Source organism: Saccoglossus kowalevskii, chromosome 1, assembly GCF_978046115.1.
Source record: "Saccoglossus kowalevskii chromosome 1, keSacKowa6.1, whole genome shotgun sequence".
Taxonomy (NCBI): domain Eukaryota; kingdom Metazoa; phylum Hemichordata; class Enteropneusta; family Harrimaniidae; genus Saccoglossus; species Saccoglossus kowalevskii.
Window position 1 is genome coordinate 6787499 of NC_140641.1, and position 26148 is coordinate 6813646.

The 26148-nt window shown below is 35.7% G+C and overlaps 1 protein-coding gene across 1 annotated transcript; it reads right to left on the minus strand.

Moving 5' to 3' along the window:
• Positions 1-17: 17 nt before the first annotated feature.
• LOC102808480 (UBX domain-containing protein 7-like) lies at positions 18-22260 on the minus strand. The gene is made up of 11 exons (XM_085498574.1): positions 22150-22260; positions 16004-16178; positions 14720-14784; positions 13119-13190; positions 12605-12723; positions 11974-12120; positions 11449-11539; positions 10371-10498; positions 9149-9710; positions 8448-8527; positions 18-2318 (listed from the first exon to the last, which is right to left on the minus strand). The coding sequence occupies exons 1-11, from the start codon at positions 22232-22234 to the stop codon at positions 2160-2162; spliced, it is 1683 nt and encodes a 560-aa protein (XP_085354700.1). The 5' UTR covers positions 22235-22260; the 3' UTR covers positions 18-2159.
• Between the last annotated feature and the right edge of the window lie 3888 nt (positions 22261-26148).

Sequence of the window (26148 nt, forward strand, 5' to 3'; positions counted from 1 at the left end):
TTCAGATAAGTTACAAATACTGGTGTAATCTTGCACATCTTTATTACGACATACATAGACAATACATACTGTTGTCAATTGATAAAAAATGTGATACATTAAGTATATATGATAGTGTATGGACATCAAATTAAAACTATGCACAATTCATTTCAGATGACAATACATTTTACAAAAATATTTCTGAGCATAAAAGAAACAAAATTTAACAACATGATTAACATAAAGCTGATCAAGAGTGTCATTCTAGGCAATAGTTTTTAATACATAATATCTCGTGTCTAGAAAAGTACATCTAAATATTACATAACATCTCGTGTCTAGAAAAGTACATCTAAATATTACAAGATTTTGTACACTAAAATTGTTGAGTAGTCAAGATTTTAAATATAAAATATTGATTGAAAAAATAGTTACATAAATTTTCAGGAATTAGCATGAGGTGGCAGTAGATAAAGTGACTAAACCAAAGAAGGATATCACATTTAAACTCATAATTTATTGTATTTCAAATAAAAACATTTATTTTATTTATTTAGTAGAAAAGCACATTTTCAATAACAAATATTGAAGAAAAGATAGAAAGATGAAAATACATTAATTCCGACATAATTATAAAATACATGCTACCAAAATCTAAAAGTTGATTCCAGGTAGTTTTATCGTGATGTCACAGAATAACCAGATAACTTTTGCAGAACCCTAGAAATGAAATAGAGCATAGTTGTGCAAGACGATGAAAAAAATCCAGTGTGTTGAGGGATATTCGAGGCAAAGATCCAGTGTGATGAGGGGTATTGGACGTAAAGCATCAGTGTGCTGAGGGGTATTGAACACAAAACTCCAGTGTGCTGAGGAATATTGGAGGCAAAGCACTGGTGTGCTGAGGGGTATTGCAGGCAAAGCTCCAGTGTGCTGAGGTGTATTAAACGCAAAGCTCCAGTGTGCTGAGGGGTATTGGAGGTAAAGCTCCAGTGTGCTATGGGGTATTGGACGCAAAGCTCCAGTGTGCTGAGGGGTATTGCAGGCAAAGCTCCAGTGTGCTGAGGTGTATTAAACGCAAAGCTCCAGTGTGCTGAGGGGTATTGGAGGTAAAGCTCCAGTGTGCTGAGGGGTATTGGACGCAAAGCTCCAGTGTGCTGAGGGGTATTGGAAGTAAAGCTCTGGTGTGCTGAGGGGTATTGGATGCAAAGCACCAGTGTGCTGAGGAGTATTGAACACAAAACTCCAGTGTGCTGAGGAATATTTAGACGCAAAGCTCCAGTGTGCTGAGGGGTATTGCAGGCAAAGCTTCAGTGTGCTGAGAGGTATTGCAGGCAAAGCTCCAGTATGCTGAGGGGTAGTGGACGCAAAGTCCAGTGTGCTGAGGGGTATTGGAGGTAAAGCTCTGGTGTGCTGAGGGGTATTGGAGGCAAAGTTCCATTGTACTGAGGAATATTGGGAGCAAAGCTTGAGAGGGCATTTTCCCAGAGCATCTAGGTATAAAGTTTCATTGTAATCAAATTGAGGTGGTTCTTGGCAGGCAAAGGCAAAGAAGACAGGCAGGCAGATGAACATATTTTTAAAGATACAGCAGCTCTCGCATGAAAACTTTTGCGCATTAATTTCAAAACCCACCCACGTTTGTGAGACTGTATTGATCCATCTTAATGAGTTCAGTCATATACATAAATGTTGTTTAAAATGGAAGAACAATATTTAATGTGTTCTTATAAACACGCCTATGAATTGCTAAATGTTTTGAGGGCAGTCGCATACATTTGGTGATAAAACCAATCAGACTGTCATGACAGTACATTTTGACATACATGATTTCTTGGAACGGAAATTGCTTGAGTATGTTATACGAATTTAAAGTTAAAACTGACAGAGGCAAAACTAAAGTCAGATTGCAGTCAAACCACACATTATATAAGAGATGTGCCAAGGTCAACACCCAAGGTCGATATAATTAATATGCAACTCATGCACTATGAAATCTGCTGTAGAAAGTGGTTACTGGCTAATATCAGTCACATGAATATTTCAAATTGGTCCAAGTCAAATACAAACTGGTTACTAAGGCAACAGCTACATTCATTGGGACCAATTGATGAGGTATGTACAAGGTAAGAATCATCATGGGTACCACTCTATATACAAGGTATGAATCGCCATGGCTACCGCTCTTGAACAAAAACAGTTTCTTGTGGGAAAAGCCCAACGTCTTTTAATGTTGAATCAAAATCTAAATACGATAATTTTCGCCTTGGAAAAGTAGTTATTAATTCGTATCGTTCATTTGAGTAACCTTCTTTGATAACAATCTTCACCAGTGTCTAGAAAGTAAGAATACAAATCAGTTACTTTAGCAGATGGAAAATATATAATTAGAATTCATTACACAACAACCCCTGTGATATCATGTAATATTTGAGGTATGTGTGGAGATCAAAATCGGTACTCTGGGCCACCTGAAAAATGCGCCGGCGCATTTCCTGAAATGAGCATTGTGCGCCTCCTAGTTGCGCCATCATGAAAATTCATACTGTGCCCCATTCTGAGTTCAAGCTTTTTAAAAATTGTAAAAACAAACTGCTAGAAAACGTCAATGAAGTTACAGCAATGATTTCCAAGCCTGTTTATCAACGCAATCAGGATGTTTCTACGTGAAATACTGTTACGACATTTGTAGGGGCAATGAAAAGTACAAAGGTATTGGAAACAAATTAAAGGAATGCACTAGCTATAATTAGGTAAAATCGGCAGATGAAAACGCCAAAATTGCTTGTTTCAAAAGAGATAGGGAGACATTGAGTCGTACATATTGAATAATCTCTGAAACAAACAGGGACTAACCACTAAGTGTTTGTAAACACTCATTTAGGGATATCAACGGCTAATTCTAAGGTTAGAAACCATGAAAACAAACATTATATTTGGGAGTGGCTGAATTATTACAACAAAAATGGTAATTGTATTTTGAGACGTTATTATCAGGGGTATGATTTGATTAGTTGAATCATAAAAAAGAAAACAAATACAATTTCAAAAAAAAAGCGACGGCCCTACATGGGCCACACTCGTTCTGCTTGTCTGGAGTAATTATACGCACTTGCCCAATCATTCTCCTTTGGTACGGTTTATCTTATTTAGGATTTGGCGGCTCTGACACCATTCCTCCATTCCAATTGATATGAAACGTCATGTCTGAAACCATGTTTTTTCGTAGCAGGCCAGACACATGTTTTTTCGTAGTTCATGCGTTGTCAGATTCGCGGTTCTAAAAATGTGTGTTTACAGATTGTAGAACGCTTTTTTTCTCTCCTAAAGGCATTTGGCGAATCAAAAATCACAAGTCATTGTCAATGACACGTCCTCGTTCCGTTCATATTTGAGTGACATATACATTCAAAGCAGATCATGACTGAAATGCACCTGCATATGTACAACACATTGTACTAAATCTGAACAAAATCCATCCATGCATGACTGAGATCTGGTTCCGAAATTGTGAAAATACGTGATTTTGATGCATTTTCGGCCTTAAAATGGCCGTCATTCAGCTATTGTTAAGCGGATCATGAAACAAATGCACATATCTATTTGTGACATGATGTACCATGTGTGTGTGAAGTTTGAACTTGATCAATCCAGACATGTCTTGCGGATCCAGAACTGAATTCTTTAACAAAATGACCGCCAGTCGGCCATTTGAAACTTGATCCGAAAAAAAAGAAAGACGTGCATTAAGGTCCTATTATGTTTATTGTATGTACCAAATTTGAACAAAATCCGTCCATGCATAACTGAGATCCAGGTTCGGAATGGTGAAAATGTGCGATTTCAATGCATTTACGGCCTTAAAGCGGCCGCCATTTGGCTATCGTTAATTAGATCATGAAACAAATGCACATACATATTTGTGACATGATGTACCTTGTGTGTGTGAAGTTTGAACTTGATCAATCCAGACATGTCTTGGATACGGATCCAGAACTGAATTCTTTAAAACAAAATGGCCGCCAGTCGGCCATTTCGAACTTGATCCGAAAAAAACAAGACATGACATGTCATGTCATAGCCCCCACTCAGAAAAAAATTTAAAAACTTATATTGAACTTAGTTTGTGTCAGAGTGAATTAATTCATTATGAGCTGTATTAAAATTCTGTTCAGAATTGATGTGTTACAATTTTAGGGGGTGGGGTAAAAATATATTCATTTGGCTTTTCTGGGAAAACTTATAACATGTTAAACATATAATGCGATGTGCACTTGTAAACAATTATTACCTGTCCCTGTACCAACTTTGAACAAAACTGGATGACACGCATCTGAGAAAAAGCTGTTAACAGCTAGAAAAAGCTTGTTTTTTTTAGATTTTTGAGGGAAAAAATGGCCTCCAAGTCGTAAAACTTTATCCAATCAAACAGGGCATGAATGACAATCCTTGGTGTACATTACCTGTGTCAACAACTTTACTTCCCATGTACTTCATGTACAGATCTACATGTAGTTTGTGGCCTTAGTTTCAATATCTCTATATAAGGACAAGAGTACTTCTCATATGACAATGATACAAATAAAGTGCAAGAATCCAGAAAAATATTATCAAGTTTTTATTATCATACATTAATATTAACAAATCGTGTGAAATTGAACTTTTATGTACAGAGAAACACATATTTATGCTTTGGTTGACAGCACTTCTCAAAAAAAAAAAAGGACGACCTGCAAAACTTGATACAATTGTCAGACATGCAGCGAATAGTATGCTTTTGTAATATATGCAGTTTCAGTGGCTTTGCTTTCCGAGAAAAAAATTCTGGCTCTGCACCTGAAAAAAACAAAAAAACATTTAGTCAAAAGTAAGCAGAGGTTGTAGTATATATGCTCCCATTAGCTGTTAAATTTAATTAAAAAAGATATTTGTGTACTGTCTTTTCAGTACGAAAACATATTACTTAATATATTTATACCAGCCAGAAAGAAATTGCAAGTTTTCACTGAGCAATTAGGAATATACATGGACAACAATTGATGCATGTGTAGCAATATACTGTTTGAAAGGCTGCAAGATGTAATGAAGTAGCAAACCAATCACTACTCAAGTCTGACTGGCTGGGAAACTGCACAATACATACAAAAATGTATGCAGATGATATATGAGCAGCTCCACCAAATATAAAAATATTCTTTCCATAGTTATGACTCTAGTGTGATCGTACAAGTTTATTGTGATTCTATATGTGTTTGTAATATTATTTAGCTTTATTTAGCATTCTGTTTAGTTGGTTAACTTTACTGTATCTTAATGTAGTTTATTTTATTTTTATACGACCATAGAACAACTCACTGTAGTTTGTTTTAATGTTGAATAAAAATTAAATCAGTCACTGTATAGTGGTGACGTATTGCGCGAAATTGTTGCAAGGACAATACTTTTCTCGATTTGCGTGTCGTCGTGCGTCGATAAAAAATGCATGGAATGGTCGGCAGTATCGATCAAGTTCGTCTAGTGTGACATTCTTGGCTGGCGACAAGATGCCGTATAATCGTTTAAATAGACGTCAAGGAGGAGTGAAAGGCCATAATTTGGTGCTACAATAGACGTCATGAAATGTTGGAAAATTACAGTCAATCAAAAAAACTGTTCACATGACAACAAAAAATATTCACTATATTTATTATGCATTATTTTTTTGTTGGTAGCAAATGATCACGGTACGGTAGCTTACTTGTTTTCGAAGTGTTGTAATTGTTGATTAGTACTCAGTAATGATTATATTAACGTACAAAAAGTAAATTCGTTGAATTGTTATGAAATGCAAGTAAAATTCAACTTAGTTTTATCGTAAGCAAATGTTTTCGGTTACATGTTAACGCTCGATGAGACAATATCCGCCATGTTATCCATACCCACGACGCGTGTTTTTTGACCAGATAGGTCAAGTCGCTAATCAACCAATCAAAATGCTGGATGGTGCCCATGTGCTCAAATTACCATAAAGCATTTAAATATGACAGTTCAGCGACCTCATGGTGAAAGCAACACGAAAGACCAGATTTACCGATGTTTTAGTGCGATCTTTTGGCTTCGTTTCTCATGGGGAAAAAGGCATGATTTTTTTAATCGGATTTAGAAAAATAAATAAACGTACCGTCCCAAATAAAAATGTGCCGGGTGGAATTTTTCTGTGGAAAAAATAAACGTACCGGTACGTTTATATTGGGACATTTAGCGTTGTGGGCAAGCTCTCCTGAGTAGCGACATATTTTTAACTTCGCCTATTGCATGATCAGTGGATTACGTAAATAAACCAACACTTTCAATGAGTACATGCAGACCCAACTAAACTTGTTTATGGCTGTTTATGAACAGCGAGGACGCATCTCATAGAACAATAGCTGTGGAAATCATAAACAAATGTAAATGTTGCGGAAATCAAGCATGGCGATAATGATTTTGAGCGAGGCAGAGTCTGGCAAGCATCTCAGAGCAGAATTGCGCCGACACCACCACGACGTTTCCCGGTGAGAGCACTGCAAACCTCTTAAGTCACGAGGTAAACTTTCAATTTACACAATACATAATCAGTTCCTACAACCATAATAAAAAGGCAGTTTTTCTGGCAAAACTCTCGACAGGTTAGCAATAGTTTCTCACGATCACCAAACCCGAGACACAAACGATAATACAAAGTGTATAAATACCATAACAAGCACAGTTTCTTACCTTTGAAATTGACGAGACACAATTTTGTCCATAGAAGCGTTGTGCAAATAAAGATACAATTCCGGGATACAATATCCTCACAAAATTGACTGATTTCCACCGAGACGAGAACTGCGTAAGCGTCATCAAAACTCGGATTAAACTCGGGTGATTTCGGGAAAAGTCGGATTTTGAAGGAAAAATGTTAAAAATCAAGGAAAAACACAGTGAAACTTTGAAGAATCGAAAAAATAACTTGATGTGCACCATAGCACCATCAATTTTTTTCTCTGTACCAACTCTGAACTGAATTGGATCACACATGTGTGAGAAAAAGCTGGTAACATGAAAATGTGCACACACATTGCACAGACACGATCCAAATTAATATTAATTAAAAATGACGTGCATCAAGGTCATATTATGTTTAATGTATGTACCAAATGTGAACGAAATCCGTCCATGCATAACTGAGATCCGGGTCCGGAATGGTGAAAATGTGCGATTTCAATGCATTTTCGGCCTTAAAGCGGCCGCCATTTGGCTATCGCTAATGAGATCATGAAACAAATGCACATACATAATTGTGACATGATGTACCTTGTGTGTGTGAAGTTTGAACTCGATCAATCAAAGCATGTCTCGGATACGAATCCAGAACTGAATTCTTTAAAACAAAATGGCCGCCAGTCGGCCATTTCAAACCCAATCCAAACAAAAAATGACGTGCATCAAGGTCCTATTATGTTTAATGTATGTACCAAATTTGAACAAAATCCGTCCATGCATAACTGAGATCTGAGTCCGGAATGGTGAAAATGTGCGATTTTGATGCATTTTCGGCCTTAAAATGGCCGCTGTTCGGCTATCGTTAATCGGATCATGAAAAAAATGCATGTGCATATGTCCCATATAATGTGTGATGTATGAGTGAAGTTTGAACTTAATCGGTCCATGCATGTTCGAAATACAGGTGATCACGGACGCACGCACGGACGCACACAGGGCAAAACACAAGTCCCCGTTTTCGGGAACTAATAATTCACACAGGGGTGAGGTAATTGACATATGACACCAGTTTGACCCCAAAGACGCATTTGGGTGATACAATAGACCTTGGAACAGTTTTCTGACAAATCAGAAAACGACTTTCATAAAGTGATTTGCCAAACTAAAACATGCCAACTTTCTTGAAAATAGCATAAAAAACATGAACTTCGAAGGCAAGCCTGTTCAATCATTTCCGGTCTCTGGTCAGTTCAAAAATTTCGGAAAAACGTTTTTTGGAAAGATATTTGCCAAATAAGTTAGAATAAAACCAGCTTTTGTTTTTTGGGAGAGGACAAAAAAATGACCACCAGTCAGTTAAATGTCACTGCAACAAAAAACAAATTGATGTGCATGTCTATGTCAACACCAAGTGTGAATAAAATCAGCCCAGGCATCCCACAGAAATTGAGGGCACAAATGTTGAATTTCCGGGACAAAAAAAAACCAAATTCAAAGAAACCAACAACAACAAATCTATGGTGTATTATGTCAACTATTATGAATCGTCTTTCTACAAACTTCGAACAAAACTGTCTCATCTGTGAAATGATGTTGGATGGAGGAACAGATCACAGTCAGAAAACGGAAGAAGGGATCCCAAAACTTATGCCACTGTTTTGGACTAAGTAAGACAGGGACTAATTGATATAAAGATTAACTGATCAGATATTGCAACATCTTTCTCAGTATGCATGACGTACCATAAGTTTAGCAGATGCAGACAGTGATACTTGTTTCCTTTTACCATCCGGAAAACGAACCATTAAGTTAGTTTTAGGACCTGTAAGATATAAGAGAGTTGGGTGATATAACAAGACCAGATTATGAGTGAAGTGAAGTGTGGGTGAGCACTACAAACAAGCCATTTCAGCAGATAATGAACATCTTATCATAAGCTAATTAGTATATGCCAATTTAAAGTTTACTGCCATTTTTCAATAGTTTAGTTTTATTTTTGCATTTACTGGAATCTGACAGCTGCTTAGTTGAAAAATGTTCATAATTATTTGTAAGCCATGTGTACCAACCAACCACTGGATAATTTTTTAATTTTATGTTGTACTGTCCTAACTTTTTTAGCATCAACAATATATATTCTAAACCATAACCTTGGCTTGTCACCAGACTGATGGTGTACATACACAAAAAAAGAGTTACACACACAGTGACCAATTTAACAAAATCACAATACTGAAAAAGTATTCATTTTCACTGGTACTACTTTGATATTTAATCATATTCACAAAGTTTTAAAATTCACAGATGCAGAGGTGTGGGATAAATAAAAGGTACACATGTTACTCTGTAATGTATGTACAACAACTGTCATGTCATATGTGTAATCTAGTCGTATCCAATTTACTATTAATAACAACTACTTGAATAATGTAATTTGTATTACCATCATCATCATCATCATCATCATCTTCACCATCTTTATTTTCTTCCACAATATCCTCTTCTTCCTCGTCATAACTCACAATACTATCATTGTCACTCATGATGACATTATCAATGTTCTTATCATCATCCTTATCATCTTTGCACTTCTCAACATTATTGTGATTGTTATGTTTATCTTTTTCTGGCGAGTTCACATTGTTCCTTGTTGCCATTTTATTTATATCAATACTCAGAGAGTCTTGTTTATCTGCAATGCTACAATTTGCATTTCCGTTTTTTTGAGGTTTCTTGACGGGAGAACATCTTGGTGATGTGACTCTACTGTTTGTTTCATTGTCACTACATTCTGATTCTGAACTACTGCCATTGATGGAGTGAAATGTTTCACTCTCCAAGTCAGATAAGTCTTCAGAATGTTCAGATTCACTGTCAATTATTACTTCTCTCAGCTTTTTTTTCTTTTCTTTGTTTTCCATTTTTGGACTCGTCGTCTCTGCCAGAGAGGCAGCAATGGCGGCTTCCAATTGGCTGTCCTCACTTGCATCAACTATACTGTCAACCTGTGTAGTCAATACAAATTCTTGTCATATAGTGAGTTAAGTCAATACAACAAGCTATCCACTATGATATAGTTATTCAGTATAGACAATCGAAACGATGCACCTGACAGACAATATGAGGTAAACAAAGAGACTCTTCAAAATGAATCACCATAGATTAGACTTGCAATTTCAAATCACTGGACGTATTATATCATTGTATTGCGTTTGTTTCGTAATGCATTATGTAAGCGATAGAGGTGAGTATATTGTCAAAATAAGTTGTATATTAAAGACCCAGTATACAGTAAATGTAATTTTTGATTTACGTGCACCTCTTTTGGATATATATGCTTCTAATAGTTCGAATACAGTATTTATGTTCCCAGATACAGGTAATTTATGTGTCAATTTTAAGTTTAAAAGTCATTAAAGTGGTGGAGTTGTCACTTGCACATATGTCAGATGACCATGGCGTGTTAATGTTTACAAACAAGCGTCTACCCATGAGCCTTTGCATTTTTAGTGTGTGTTGTTATCATGGCTTGGGACTCATTTCCCGCGTGTGCGTAGGTGACGACCCTCTCGCTATAAAACATTAAACATCATTCTAGGAATAAAATGACAGTTACAAACAAAGAGACATCTAAGTTCATTACATGTCTATGTGTTTATACTTACACGTCTAACTCGTTTCTTTGGTGGACTCAAGCCTTCATTATCAAATATAGGATGTTGAGCTAAGAACTCAGTCACTAAATCGCAAAAATTAATGTTATCAAGTCTATGCCATTCAGCCAATTTTTCACCTGAAGAAAGATCACAAGAATATCACTGTAAATAAGGAACACTTTTTAGATTTATCGAAGAGAGATGTTTTTTTGATGCAGAACAATTTTGGATCTAATACCAGCATCCAGATAAGCATGTTAATTCAGTGAAAGGGGTTCAACCAGTTTTCAACGTAGTCCACTTTACAAACAAAATTGTCATTTGCGCAGTAATCTTATGATACAAGTTTACTGTTACAGTCAAACACATGTTTGTGACCACTTCTATGTAAAGACCTTCTGTCTATAGTGACCATTTTTGGGCAGTCCCAAGACATAAGACATGAACAACTTGTCTTATGTAACAATCCTTTCAGCAATATTTTTAATTTCCTCAAGTTAAACTTTTTTGATTTTGATCAATTCAAATAAATGAGTTTTTGTTGCAGAAGTACCATCTCATTTTTTTCTGGACAAATCAAATGTTGCAAGCTTTATATAAAGACCACCATAAGAACCATTTCAATGAAGTCTCTTGTGTCAACACTATACACAGATTTGACTATATATAAATTATATGATATTCATGATATTCTCTCCTAGATTGACATCAGCAGACAAGAGTGATTACCAACAGATTTCTATATTAATCTGAGTTGCAGACTTAATTTCAACCAATTATTGAAAGAAAATAAATAACGTTAGATTGCCAAAATGAACAATTTGCACCACAAAACATATTCATCATTCCACATATACCCCCAGAAGCTCTGCACAACTTTCAGTCAGCCCATACTAAAAAAATGTTCAACAATATGTGCCAGCAAATTGCTAGATGTTTTTTCAATTCGTCCTGCATTACATCAGTGTGGAGTTATGCATGTTATAATGTATATAGGTTTGAACATTACTGAGTGATACACATAAGTATTTGCAGTGATAGGTGTAAGTTTAATAGACAAAGCAGCAGTTAGGAGGAAGATACATACCTGTTCTTGGGTCTAAAATGGCAACATATGGATATTCACTAACTTCATAAAACTGTATATATTTCTGGCCTTCATCACTGTCATGATAAACCTACAGTTAGAAATGAGAACACGGATTCAATTTCTAATGAAAGCATTTACTTGATATTATTTTAGCTAATTTACATGTTAAAGCTAATCTGTGCACATGCATGTAATTAGGTTCACAATAAAAGTTTGAAAATAATGAGGTGCAATCACAGGTAAGGTATTAAAACACTGAAATTTAACTCAGGTTTGATCATAAGTTTTATGACGATGAGGTAATAGGTATGACCGTAAGCTATAATAACAATTACCGATATTGATACAACTGTGTTGCACATACCATAAAAAAGTACAATGTGCACATGCACAGTTCTGATGATAATGTCCCTTTAAACTTTAAATGAAAATTCGTCATGACTTTAATCTAGAGAACACAGGCATAAGAACTCTATGAACTCGCTAGATGATATCAATTATGAAGTTGAAAATTAAACCCACCTGCCAGAAAACAAAATGCTCTAATATAATACTTTTAACAACAGAGTTACTCCAGACATCTCGGTTCAATTGTTGACAGGAAAACTCCTGCACATTTTGTACATTCACTAACAGCCATTTACAATGACTCTGTCCGGTTTCTCTTGCCTATGGTTGGAAAAATAAAGTAACAAATATAATAATAGTAATATTCTACACGACTCCTGGCATATCAATAATACATACATGGTGCTTTCAATGGTATAAGAATTACTACAATATTACTATAAACTATTGTTTACATGTATTGAGTCATGTATTTCTCAGGCTGTTTTCTGAATCTGAATGCGTAAAGCAAATTCGAAGCACATTTTCAAAGCAAATCATAGTGTTGAAGCAAACATTACGGCAAGATTAATCAAATATACAAGTTGGTTATCATATGTACAGAGTAAATGCCATGTATGTCCATGCTTGCGTGAAATGCTATCAATCAAAGCATCATGGAAACACTTGTTGCAAAATGAAAGTGATGCAGCTCGTTGCCAAAGCATTGTGGGAAAGGGTGATAGTAAAAAGGTCTGGAGAAAACATTGTTTAAATACTTTGACAAATACAAAGCTAAGACGTGCAAGATATGAGAAACTCTTACAGTATTGAATGTTCCTCTATGCATAATATCAATGGGTGGACGAAATAAATCTTCCAATGTCTTTTTCTTTGTAGCTGGTTTGCCAGCTGCTAGATTTCTCATCTGAGCTTCTTGGGCTTCTAGAAAATAATTCATAAATGCATTGTTATTATTGACAAAATTGCTGTGTGAATGCTGCCACCTATGGCATTTAGCAGTACTTCTGTTGGCCATGTCAGCCAATCAGATTAACACATTTACAGACTGTTCATCACTACCAAGGATAGTATGTTATCACATGTTGTGTGCCCTCTAAGCAGATACGATGCGCTAGTGACGCACAAACATTTGCTGTGATGAAACTAGTTATACCAACTCACTTGCAGATTATTGTATGCTACTGGTTAGAACTTGACTGATGTGCATGGAATGGAATTGCTTACAAAAATTTCCAAATCGTAAGAATTCTCTGCTTGTGAGATTATATCTTAAAAATCCTTGATATATTATGATTATATGGGTGAACAATACTTACTAGCTTCAGCCTGGAAGTCCCGAAATTTATCAAATACAGACCCAGTTCCACCTCGTTTTCTCGGCCTTGGACCTATATCAGATAAGAATGAGAAGAATTATCACACTAAATGACCCAAAATATTGAAATATTACTATAATGTAAAGCACTATTATTAGTTTAGCTGACAACATGTCATGCAGTATAAACCTTCATTACAATGAGGTATTGACAGACATAAATAAAACAACAACATTACAAGACAATGAAAATGACAGTCCCTGTTGAAATGAGGAGAAATGTTATTCATTCATTCATGTTATGTGATATTAGATGTATTTAACTTAATTGTGATATGATACATTCACCAATGTATTTTTGTACAATAGATAAAAATTGTTTATGTTCAGATTTTTTTTTTTCTGGGGACTTTTAATATAACCTTTGAAGGATACATTATGTATTCCTACAAATTGACAAAGACTTGTATTATGATGCATCTAACGAAAATATAGACCTCAGAGATATTAGTGAGTATGGTCAAAAAGTAGCCAGTAGACAATCTCTGATCTGATCTTCAAATGAAACATCATGAACATGTATCCCTACACTCAAAATGTATATGCCAAATTTAAATGAAAAATGTCAAAGCATGTCCATATTCAACAAACAAGATGACCACCTGTCTATCGGTCATCTTTAATTAAATCGGAGTCATGTTTATATTTATGACACAAATGCTATACATCATTAAAAATGTACATTGGTGAGATATAGTAGTAGTATGGCCATCTTTGTTCCGATCATGAAACGAATCGTCAAAAATGACAAAGAATGCATAAAATACCACATTTTCAAAAAACAAATAGCTGCCAGTCAGCCATCTTGGATTGAATCACTAAACCACTGCATGTACATATGTCCCTAGACTGGCGCAGTCGGGCGATTAATTTGTTTTTGTAGTTTAAATAAAATAAAAAATAAAAATCGCGAAATGGAGGTGTTAGCGCGCAATCACCGACTGGTTTATTCTGCAGGAAATTCATTGCTATTAAATATTCATGATGCACATATTATAATGAGATGGGCGCGGAAATACGTGCATAATGAGGTCAACATGGTAAAGGTCACACTGTAGACCCAACATGGCGGCGTGTTGAAATTCGAGTTTGTCGTAGTCGTAGTTTCTAATTCATCACAATGTGTAAAAAAGTAACTCGTACTAGTCGTAGAATTAAAAAAAATATCGACTGCTACAATCAGCCGACGTCTTCTCGGTCAGAGGTCAGTTGAAGAGACGCTGTGATTGGCTCAGATGATTGTCAATTAGAACACTCATTAACATAATTACCCGTTGAAAAATCGACGGGTTCTTGCAGTGTCGATAGAGGGCCATGCAGAGTAAACCAGTGATTTTGCAGTTACAAGGGACCTTGCGCTAACACCTCCATTTCGCAATTTATTTAATTTTATTTAAACTACAAAAACAAATTAATCGCCCCGACTGCGCCAGTCTAATATGTCCCACATAAAGTATTGGTATGCACAATGAATGGGTGAATTCGGTCTATACAAGATTTTGAAATAAGACTCTGGGTGACTAATATGGTTGGACTTCTTACCAAATGCATATGTATCCTGTACCAAGATATCTCTTCTCTGTGGTATTGGTGCTCTTACATTATCCCTACAAAAACAAGCCATGCATGGCACATTCCCATTAGTTATCAAATTTAAGATATATAGTTTTGTTTATAGTAATATAGCTGGAATATAACCATGTCAGGAATATAATTTTTTAACATTAAAATGATTGACATTTGTATCTGATCGTCAAGCAAGTACTTGTCCACATTGAGAGATATTGCTCTGGAACAGCATTCAAAATCATGTATATGATGTACATGTATGATGAATATTTAAAATTTGAACATAATCAGTCAAAACAAGTCAGAGATATGGGTCTAGAAGCCCATTCATTAAAACAAAATGGCCGCCAGACAGCCATTTTGAATCCAATCTGAAAAATAAATGATGTGCAGCAGGAACCTGTAATGTCTAATATAAGTACCAAGTTTGAACAAAATCCATCTGTAAACAGCCGAGAAATGCTTGATTTGTAGGATTTTTTAGCACAAAAATGGCCGCCATTCGGCCATCTTGAATCAGATCATAAAACAAATTGACGTGCATATGTATAATATCATGTATGTTGTATGTGAAGTTTGATTGTGATTGGTCCAGGCATTTCTAAGATACAGGCCCAGAGCACGCACAGAGACACGGAGGTCAAAACTTAACCACATAATAATAACTCTCACATCTTTGGGAATCATACATTGACAAACATAAAGCAAATATTTTTTCCTGTCTTATCTCAAAGTGAGCAATAAACTTGTGTGGTTGCACATGTGTGTCCTAAACTCAATTATTTCAGGCATGAGATATAAGCTCTGAAATCTGGTCTGATAAAGATCAATATATAAATTTCTTTAAAATGCAAGATTATCACAAATCACATGACATATATGTATTAAATTCGTAGTTACACATTGCAGTATCAGCCACAATGGTTAAAACTATTTCATCATAAATATAAGCCTTGTTTATTAGCAGATTTAAAACAAATTCTAATATAAATTTCTTATGCAGGCTTAAATATTATTTTTATGTTTTGAATAGGATGATAATCCTAGCCATTTCTGTTTATGCAATTGAACCTTTCCAAACATCAATTGTGTTTTGTAACTAATGGTTAGAAATGTATTTTATTGACGCAGGAACGTCACTACATATCACTTACATGGATAAACGTATCTACGTTGCCTTATACATCTTTACTGATGTATAGGAGTGGAAGGGGAATAGCGTAGAATCTAAAGGAATGAACAAAGACATTATCTTACTCTTCATCTTGTGGTGTTTCTACGGCAACAGATGATGTACTGGCCTGGTTATTATCCTGAACATTGTCATTTACTTCTGGACCTTCTGACCCGCCTTCCAAATGCATACCAATAGCCATCTCCAGATTACCATTACAGACATCCAGGAGTTGCTGACCAACCTCCTCACTCGCTCCTGTAATACATATATAAATAGGTATATATATTTATGAAGAATTCAAATGACTTTTGACAACTTGCAAACAATTTATGTACATGATATGTTAAAAGTGACATTTTTGTTGTAATCTGTCATCGTACATTTGTTGTATGTGTGGATGTTTGTTACTTATTTAAATAATATAGACTATTATTAAAAGAGGTATGTAAACTAAAGTATCTTATTACACACATGTATGGACTGCAGTATTCATAGTTACATACTTGTTCAATAATATTAGTACTGACTACAAAAATATGCAGATGAGATAAAAAGTCCCTTCTAAAGTTGAGTTTTCCAAGCATTTGTAGCACAATTTTGTCACTTCATATACATGTATATTGTTTAATGTTATGGTTATGTATATTTGAATGATAAAACCTCTAGAATCATTTTCTTGCACAAATAGTATTATTAAGAGCCATGAAATAACTATGCAAATTAGTCATGTGTCCATGTAATAATAATTTCAGTATTTTCACAGCAAATTAAACAAATAAGTTGCCTTCATAGTATTTGTGCGTGTTCTGGGTGTTATTTTATTCTAAATTTAATATTAGATGAGTGAATTCTCCAAAATACTACACGTGATATGCTCATAACAATGGAATTGTTTTTGAAAAGCATTCAAGTGATAGCTGAATAAACTGGATTAAATATCTAACGGAATAGAGATCACGCAAGTGTGAGTACTGTTCCTAGGAGGGCCATTCAGCAAATAATTGAGCACCCAACCTTGAAAATGGTGCTTAAATTTTAAAATAACTATATTTTTTATGTATGATAACCTAAACAATAGTCACAATTTGTTGGATGCGATAAGGAAGCAGTGTGTGAAGCATGATGAGTGAGATAGCTCAAGATAACTTATAACATTAAACCCTGACAAGCAGCCTCTATGCTGTTAACAATGCACATTCCAATTAAAGAAATTTTAAAGTGCCTGTGAAATGGCTGCTATTTTCACGCCTAAAATTATCAATTGATACATAAATATTATTAATTTTTATGTTTCTAAGCATGAATTATTTTTTTAAGTGAAAAAATGTGTTTTAAACTCAGTCTATGGCAACTTTATTTTTGTGTATTTTAAAACGAGGCTCCTTATTAGCTTCTCATTTGCATACAGAAATTCCCCTTGTGACGTCAGAAGGGGAAGTCGCATGGCAGCTTGCATTGCTGATACGTGTAAATAAGGCAAATTTCTTGTGCAGTTTTCTCGTCTTTGACTATATTGTCGCTTATGTACTTGTTCGTCAAGGAAGAATGGACCATAATGAACACATAGTATCAATTTTTGTTGCATGGGGTTGAGTTAGATGCAAAATATAATTTGACGTCGGAATTATCTCGTTATTTAGCAGGTTACTAGGCACGTCACTACACTGTTTTATTTCATCGATCGTCTGAGTAAAACTTTCAAAATTAAAATAAAAGAGAACATATTTTAACATTCTAAACATTAGACTATAGTGATCACTATAAAATAATTAAAAAAAAACGACAAATCACAGTTACTAAATAAATGACAGCCGCGTGGAAATAAATTGACATTTTGTTGAAATAGGTGAACGCGTCGGGTCACGGCGAGGGCAAGTGCGTTAAAAGCGGCGTTTAATTGGATAACAAAAATAATCGAGATCGACACACATACAGATAAATTCAGAGTGGATTCGAGTTAGCGTGATCCATAGCGTGATTGTCATAATTATAACATCGTATTAAAATTTTATTTGGTGGAAACACATTGACCAAGCCCTGATTCTTATTTCATAAATTATTACGCAGATCAAGCTGCAAGCATGGAGGTAAAAAAGAACAGAGGTGTGAATTCGACATTCAACACCAATCACCAAACAATTCAGAAACTTTTGGCCTTCGAAAATGAAAACAGTTAGCAGTGTGTAAGGGCTGTGTAATTTCCTGTTTGTCCGACGCTTCGTTTTCGTGTCACTGTCAAAATTATTGGTACCCTTTACCACAGTCCCTCTGTGTAGAGGGACTGTGCTTTTACTTAACAGGGACCTAATGGTCTCTATAAAACGATAATCAGGATCGCAAAAAAAGTCAACTGATTTGAAACACTTGCCGGACGTCTCTCTCTCTTCTGAAATCCGCCTCGGTGATCATGGGCTGGTCCGGAATCTATTTCTTTCAAAAGTGTTGCGCCAGGTTTACGTTGTCTGTGTTTCTCTTTAAACCTAGTCGTTTTTTTTTTATGGACGAGGACAGTTTTTCCCAAAAAAGTGAATCTAAGGTTAAGTGATGTCGCACCTTCGGATCGATTAGAAACGTGTGAAAACATACACTATGGCTATACGTTTCACTGCAACTGCCCACAACACAACATCTAAAAACTCTCTCTCTCAAAAAAAAATAAAAAAATAGACAAAAAAAAGAAAAAACGCCAACCGAAAAATGTATATCGTTTAAAAGTATACTAAACGACCAGTGTTATTACGGCTCAGGGGTATGACTTCCTCTCACATTTTGTCATTTGGTGGCGCACTTTCGGTGAGAGTCGGAAATCCGGAAACAGTCGGCCGTTTCACGATAGGTGGGCGTGACTACAACACGAGAAATATCCCAAATTTACTTGGATACGAGTAATCATTTTCAGCAAAAAAATCAATAACTACCCTTTTCAGTGGGACACAGATCTAAAATGGGAAACGTGAGGGTGGGCATTGCACAGGCACTTTAAGAAATTGAAAATAACACTTTTTAGCAAAAATTACAAAAATATTCACCAAAATTATAGAATATTCAAGATATCATCATGAAATGAACAAACCTAAGAGAAGTCTGCCCAAGGTACATGTACACCAAGTATCAAAGCATTCACGCTTGTAGTTTTCAAGAAGAAGTTGAACAAGTAAAATGTTTCTTTAGTTTTCCATTGGTACCAAACCCTTATATCAACGGCATCAACTGATTTTATTGTTTTAGAAACAGGTGGGTTACATGTAGCAGATTCAAAGATATTGTGAAGGTCATTAATAAATATTTAACAGATTGGGCTATGCATCCCTGTTTGAAAAAAATTGTTCTGTTAACCCATCTTTCATTTTCATTTTACTTTACTGAACATAGCTTTTATATTTTACATGTCGCCTGTAATCATTTTGAGAATTTCCTTCATGCATACAGTTTTTTCAGAATCCCTTGTTACTCGTGATCTGGGGGGCATACTCTCAAGCACATCAACAGGGAGGTACAGGATAAACCTCTTGACCATGAACTAAAACTTTTGTAACAAAAATTAAGTTTATACACATCACACTCATCAGAAAAATAAAGTCCATCAAACATCATCAAAAATTATGTTACCAGTTATGACATAATCAGATTGTATTATGACTAGATGAAAATCAAGAGTGTCATGCTACCTAAGGATGTATAATAGATAGAAGGATGGTCGATTTGTTTCACAGGTTAACTCGTGCCAAAGTCGATTCGTCCAAGTTTTTTGGTTAGCCTGATACTAACTCGTTTAATACAGACAAGATCCGAACAACAAATGGTATCTAATCGTGGTCTTGCACTTATAGTGCATACAAAAGCACCCGGAGGCTGAACCCCAGTGGTTTATTGAATCACACTTTGCAGTACGTTAATCTGTTAACTGTCAAATCAAGTTATTCATATTCCAAGATTATAGTGCAATTAATTAATGTTCTAAAAAATATTGTTGTTAGGACAAGTTGTACTTTCCTATTGTATTTTATATACATCACACATGATTGTCTTGTTACCAATATATAAAGGAAGTCATCCTGCACTAGATCATAAGGCTAACCAATTCAACTTGTGGGACGAATGTGTTGGGACGAATGTGATACACAAATTGACTGTGAATCATACAATATACCCCATAATAAATTAGTTACCTTCCCAGTTAGCATTAGCTGTGGAATCATAGCCCTATGTTGCCGACCGCATTATTTACGTGACTGACTCTGGCCGGCCCATAGGGCTATGGAGCCTTGTGCGACTGAATACCGGTTAAAATCCACATGTCAAATTTGGTCGTCGGGAAAATCACATTTTAAGACCTTCGAAAGTACTTCCAAACAATGACCAGAACCTATTTGCGCTGTGAAATGATGAAGGTGGTCATAACAAATTGACTTTATTTACAGTACACCGAGTCGCAGAAAAATAACAAGACGAAAGACGCCATTTTGTATTCCAGAGTTCATAGCAAATTACGCGAGACCTATAATTTTGTACCACGTGACCGAAATCAGTAGATAAATTGCATTTATGCAACTAGTTTCTATTATTAAACAAAAATCATACAATTATAAATACTGTATGTGATTGCTTTCTTGGAACAATCAGAATAACTGGTTATGGGAAGAGTGAGTTTTATTCTTCCACCACTGTATCACATGACCGCCAAACGAGATTATATTTATTCTGCGCTAGGGAGTGTGGGATGTCAATGGCTGCCGTTTTCTCATAATTTGCTTGGTTTCCGCAGTAATTTTTTGAAAATATCACAAATTATTGCTCATTTATAAACACAAATTGCAAACAAAAGTTTGTATGTTATTCATCCAGCGATCAATTCACAATAAAGGTACGTCACACCATCGTAATCGAAAGCAAAAGCGATTTAATTTGCGTATGTCAGATTTCTGTTTTTAAACGGTGATAGATCCCGTAGCTCTATGTTCGACGTACAACAAAAAAATTAAAAAGAAGACGTCCAAATGAAATTGTTAGGGCGAAATTCGATTGTAGGTCGCACCAAAGAGCTACGGAACCGCAGCTAAGTTAGCATGTGAACCAGATACCCCACACAACACAACACACACACACACATTGGATTGCGAGTTTTCAAGATAAAGGAGGCAACAGTACATACATTCATTTAACCATAATTTAGTTATACTGGTTTTATTGTTATTACACTGTAGCTTCCCAATAAAATAAATGACTGAGACTGACAGCACTATTACTAGCCTAGAGTCCTTCGATAGAGGGGCTGTGACTACCCACACATATTTGATGACGTAAGAACTGACTGCACTATTACTAGCCTATAGTCCTTCGATAGAGGGGCTGTGACTACCCACACATATTTGATGACGTAAGAACTGACTGCACTATTACTAGCCTAGAGTCCTTCGATAGAGGGGCTGTGACTACCCACACATATTTGATGACGTAAGAACTGACTGCACTATTACTAGCCTAGAGTCCTTCGATAGAGGGGCTGTGACTACCCACACATATTTGATGACGTAAGAACTGACTGCACTATTACTAGCCTATATAGTCCTTCGATAGAGGGGCTGTGACTACCCACACATATTTGATGATGTAAGAACTGACTGCACTATTACTAGCCTAGAGTCCTTCGATAGAGGGGCTGTGACTACCCACACATATTTGATGACGTAAGAACTGACTGCACTATTACTAGCCTATATAGTCCTTCGATAGAGGGGCTGTGACTACCCACACATATTTGATGACATAAGAACTGACTGCACTATTACTAGCCTATATAGTCCTTCGATAGAGGGGCTGTGACTACCCACACATATTTGATGATGTAAGAACTGACTGCACTATTACTAGCCTATATAGTCCTTCGATAGAGGGGCTGTGACTCCCACACATATTTGATGACGTAAGAATATTTAAATATAAATTGTTAAGTAACGAATTGATGTGTATCATTAGACTTCTCTCGGTAACAGCACTGGTTATTTGCACAACAAAAGACCGATAGCAGATATAGTCATGAGGGGCACTTTTCCACATGTGACAAACTACTACCACTGTCAATCACTCATTCTCGCCTTTATTTCGCGCCAAATGTTGCATCTATGGTTTTACGTGAGTGTAGTTCAAAAAAAAACTTTGATCAATTGAATGCGATATGTAAAATGATAAAACTATTCTGTAATCGCTTCTAAAAAGTGTTCCTTACCTGTTATAGCACTAAATTGTTCCACTAATGCTTTGAATCCCCTTGATTTGGACGCCATTTTAGCTCCAATCAACAACCTGCGCATTAAATGTGCGCATGCTCATATTACCCACAATGCTTTGGACAGGATGAAAAGTGCAAACCGTATTACGGATATTCTCGACATTCATAACAAACTTTGGTTTTGTATCCGTGGACGATAAAGTGAACGAGACATTTTATTGCTCATTTTTAAAAAAAATCATACTTTAGTCAACTGAAAACAAAACAAAAAATGTAAATACTTCAGTCCATCATTTCTGATCTTTATTACTTAGTGCCCATATAACATCGCTGAAAAAAAATATTAAATATCAATCTACAGTGGATAGTTCTCCAGTACCTTTCACTATTGTATTCGTCAGAGCTAAGTGCATTTTTCTTCTGATGCGGCGAAACACGGTTATAAATGTTTTAATATACGAGAAAATTCAGTTAAAAGTAAAATGTTGCTTCAGAAAATACAAATTAACCGGTTTTTCTATGTTTAGAAATGTCGTTGAAATTTTTCCTGTATTGTTAGTATTAGTTATTTTTTTATGTTTTCTGATTGTATTGTATTTTTCATCAAAACCTCAAATATGGGGTACGATAGCAATAAAGATGCTATTCTTTTCTTAAAGTGGTTCGTGTCGAATTCAAGTTTATATTTTATGTTCGTCATATTTTCATCATTACGAGTTTATACCATCAGGATAACAAAAACACCAGACGATTTTTCGAGATACAAGTGTTCCAAATGTCACGAATATTTGACATTTTTATATTGGTCTCTGTGGTGTAATTATTTCGTCATATCTCAAGATTTTTCTGATTGATATGGGATGGAACAGTCGTATATTAATATTGATATGGATCCTAATAACGTTATACAACATTTTAGAACATTGACTTTGGCAGTTTTCAGTGATATAATTGCTTTTCATTACATACAATGGACGAGTAAAATTCGGTTCAAACTGCCTTGAATGATTAGTGGAATTTTAAAGAAATGAAAAAAGACGAATATTTCCCTATCCGTCATTACAATAAAAGGCCCAATAGACGGGACGAAGAGACTCAATATATTACACCAAATCAAACTAAAAGAACAAGACAGGACGTTTCAGGTGAGAACACAAAAACAGTGAGAAGTATACAACCATGCAGTCTTTATATTAAATACATATTGACAAAGAGGGTGTGATACAAATGTTGGTCCTGACAGCCAATCACTAGGTCGTTGGGCAATTGAGAGCGTAATTCATACATCCAGACTTTGTAACTGGTGTAAAAATTAAGGAATTAATGGCACGGGCAAAAATGGCACGAGAAATAATGGTACAGGTAATAATGGCACAGGAAATAATTGCCTAGGTAATAATGGCATAGGAAATAATGGCTCAGGTGATAATGGCACAGAAATTAATGGGTCGGGTGATATTGCCCAGGTAATAATGGCACGAGAAATAATTGCCCAGCTAATAATGTCACAGAAATTAATCTCCCAGGTGATAATGGCTCAGTATTAATGTCACGAGAAATAATGGCTCAGGTGATAATAACACAGGAAATAATGGCGCAGGTAGTAATGTCACAGGAAATACTGGCTCAGGTGATAATAACATAGGAAATAATGGTGCAGTAGTAATGTCACAGGAAACAATGGCTCCGGTGATATTGGCTCAGGTAATAATGGCACAGGAAATAATTGGCCAGGTAACAATGGCACAGGAAATAATGTTACGGGAAATAATGGCACAGGTAATAATGTCACAGGAAATAATGGCTCAGGTAATACTGGCACAGGAAATAATGACTCAAGTAATAATGACACAGGAAATAATGTCTCAAGTAATATTGGCACAGGAAATAATGGCTCAAGTTGTAATGACACAGGAAATAATGGCTCAGGTAATAAAGACACAGGAAATAATGGCACAGGTAATAATGTCACAGGAAATAATGGATCGGGTAATAATGGCACACGAAATAATGGCTCAGGTAATAATGGCACACGAAATAACGGCCGAAGTAATAATGGCACAGGAAATAATGTCTCGGGTAATAATGGCACAGGAAATAATGGCTCAGTAATAATGTCACAGGAAATAATGGCTCGGGTAATATTGGCACACGAAATAATAGCTCAAGTAATAATGGCACACGAAATAACGGCCGAAGTAATAATGGCACAGGAAATAATGTCTCGGGTAATAATGGCACAGGAAATAATGGCTCAGTAATAATGGCACAGGAAATAATGGCTCAGGTAATAATGGCTCAAGTAATATTGGCACATGAAAGAATGGCTCAAGTTATAATGACACAGATAATAATGGCTCAGGTAATAATGGCACAGGAAATAATGACTCAAGTAATAATGACACAGGAAATAATTTCTCAAGTAATATTGGCACAGGAAATAATGGCTCAAGTTATAATGACACAGAAAATAATGGCTCAGGTAATAATGACACAGGAAATAATGGCTCAGGTAATAATGACACAGAAAATAATGGCTCAAGTAATAATGTCACAGGAAATAATGGCTCGGGTAATAATGGCACACGAAATAATGGCTCAGGTAATAATGGCACAGGAAATAATGGCTAAAGTAATAATGGCACAGGAAATAATGGCTCAGTAATAATGTCACAGGAAATAATGGCTCAGGTAATATTGGCACAGGAAATAATGGCTCAGGTAATAATGGCACAGGGAATAATGGCTCAGCAGTAATGGCACAGGAGATAATGGCTCAAGTAATAATGACACAGGAAATAATGGCTCAGGTAATATTGGCACACGAAATAATAGCTCAAGTAATAATGGCACAGGTAATAATGGCACAGGAAATAATGGCTCAGGTAATAATGGCACAGGGAATAATGGCTCAGCAGTAATGGCACAGGAGATAATGGCTCAAGTAATAATGACACAGGAAATAATGGCTCAAGTAATATTGGCACATGAAAAAATGGCTCAAGTTATAATGACACAGGAAATAATGGCTCAAGTAATATTGGCACTGGAAAAAATGTGGCTCAAGTTATAATGACACAGGAAATAATGGCTCAGGTAATAATGACACAGGAAATAATGGCTCAAGTAATAATGGCACAGGGAATAATGGCTCAGGTAAAAATGACACAGGAAATAATGGCTCAGGTAATAATGGCACAGGAAATAATGGCTCAAGTGATATTGGCACATGAAAAAATGGCTCAAGTTATAATGACACAGGAAATAATGGCTCAGATAATACTGGCACAGGAAATAATGTCTCAAGTAATATTGGCACAGGAAATAATGGCTCAAGTTATAATGACACAGGAAATAATGGCTCAGGTAATAATGACACAGGAAATAATGGCACAGGTAATAATGACACAGGAAATAATGCCTCAGGTAATAATGGCACAGAAAATAACGGCTCAAGTAATAATGGCACAGGAAATAATGTCTCGGGTAATAATGGCACAGGAAATAATGGCCCAGTAATAATGTCACAGGAAATAATGGCTCGGGTAATATTGGCACACGAAATAATAGCTCAAGTAATAATGGCACAGGAAATAATGGCACAGGAAATAATGGCGCAGGTAATAATGGCACATGAAAGAATGGCTCAAGTTATAATGACACAGGTAATAATGGCTCAGGTAATAATGGCACAGGAAATAATGACTCAAGTAATAATGACACAGGAAATAATTTCTCAAGTAATATTGGCACAGGAAATAATGGCTCAAGTTATAATGACACAGGAAATAATGGCTCAGGTAATAATGACACAGGAAATAATGGCTCAGGTAATAATGACACAGAAAATAATGGCTCAAGTAATAATGTCACAGGAAATAATGGCTCGGGTAATAATGGCACACGAAATAATGGCTCAGGTAATAATGGCACAGGAAATAATGGCTCAAGTAATAATGGCACAGGAAATAATGGCTCAGTAATAATGTCACAGGA

Bases quoted from the DNA above. Each gene is read 5' to 3' on its own strand.
- LOC102808480 (XM_085498574.1), bottom strand. From the start codon at position 22,234: ATGCGCAGGTTGTTGATTGGAGCTAAAATGGCGTCCAAATCAAGGGGA. The intron at 16,179-22,149 runs GTAAGGAACACT...TATGTATTACAG, and splicing joins ACAATTTAGTGCTATAACAG to GAGCGAGTGAGGAGGTTGGT. The intron at 10,499-11,448 runs GTATGTATCTTC...ATCTTTCTTCAG, and splicing joins CATTTTAGACCCAAGAACAG to GTGAAAAATTGGCTGAATGG.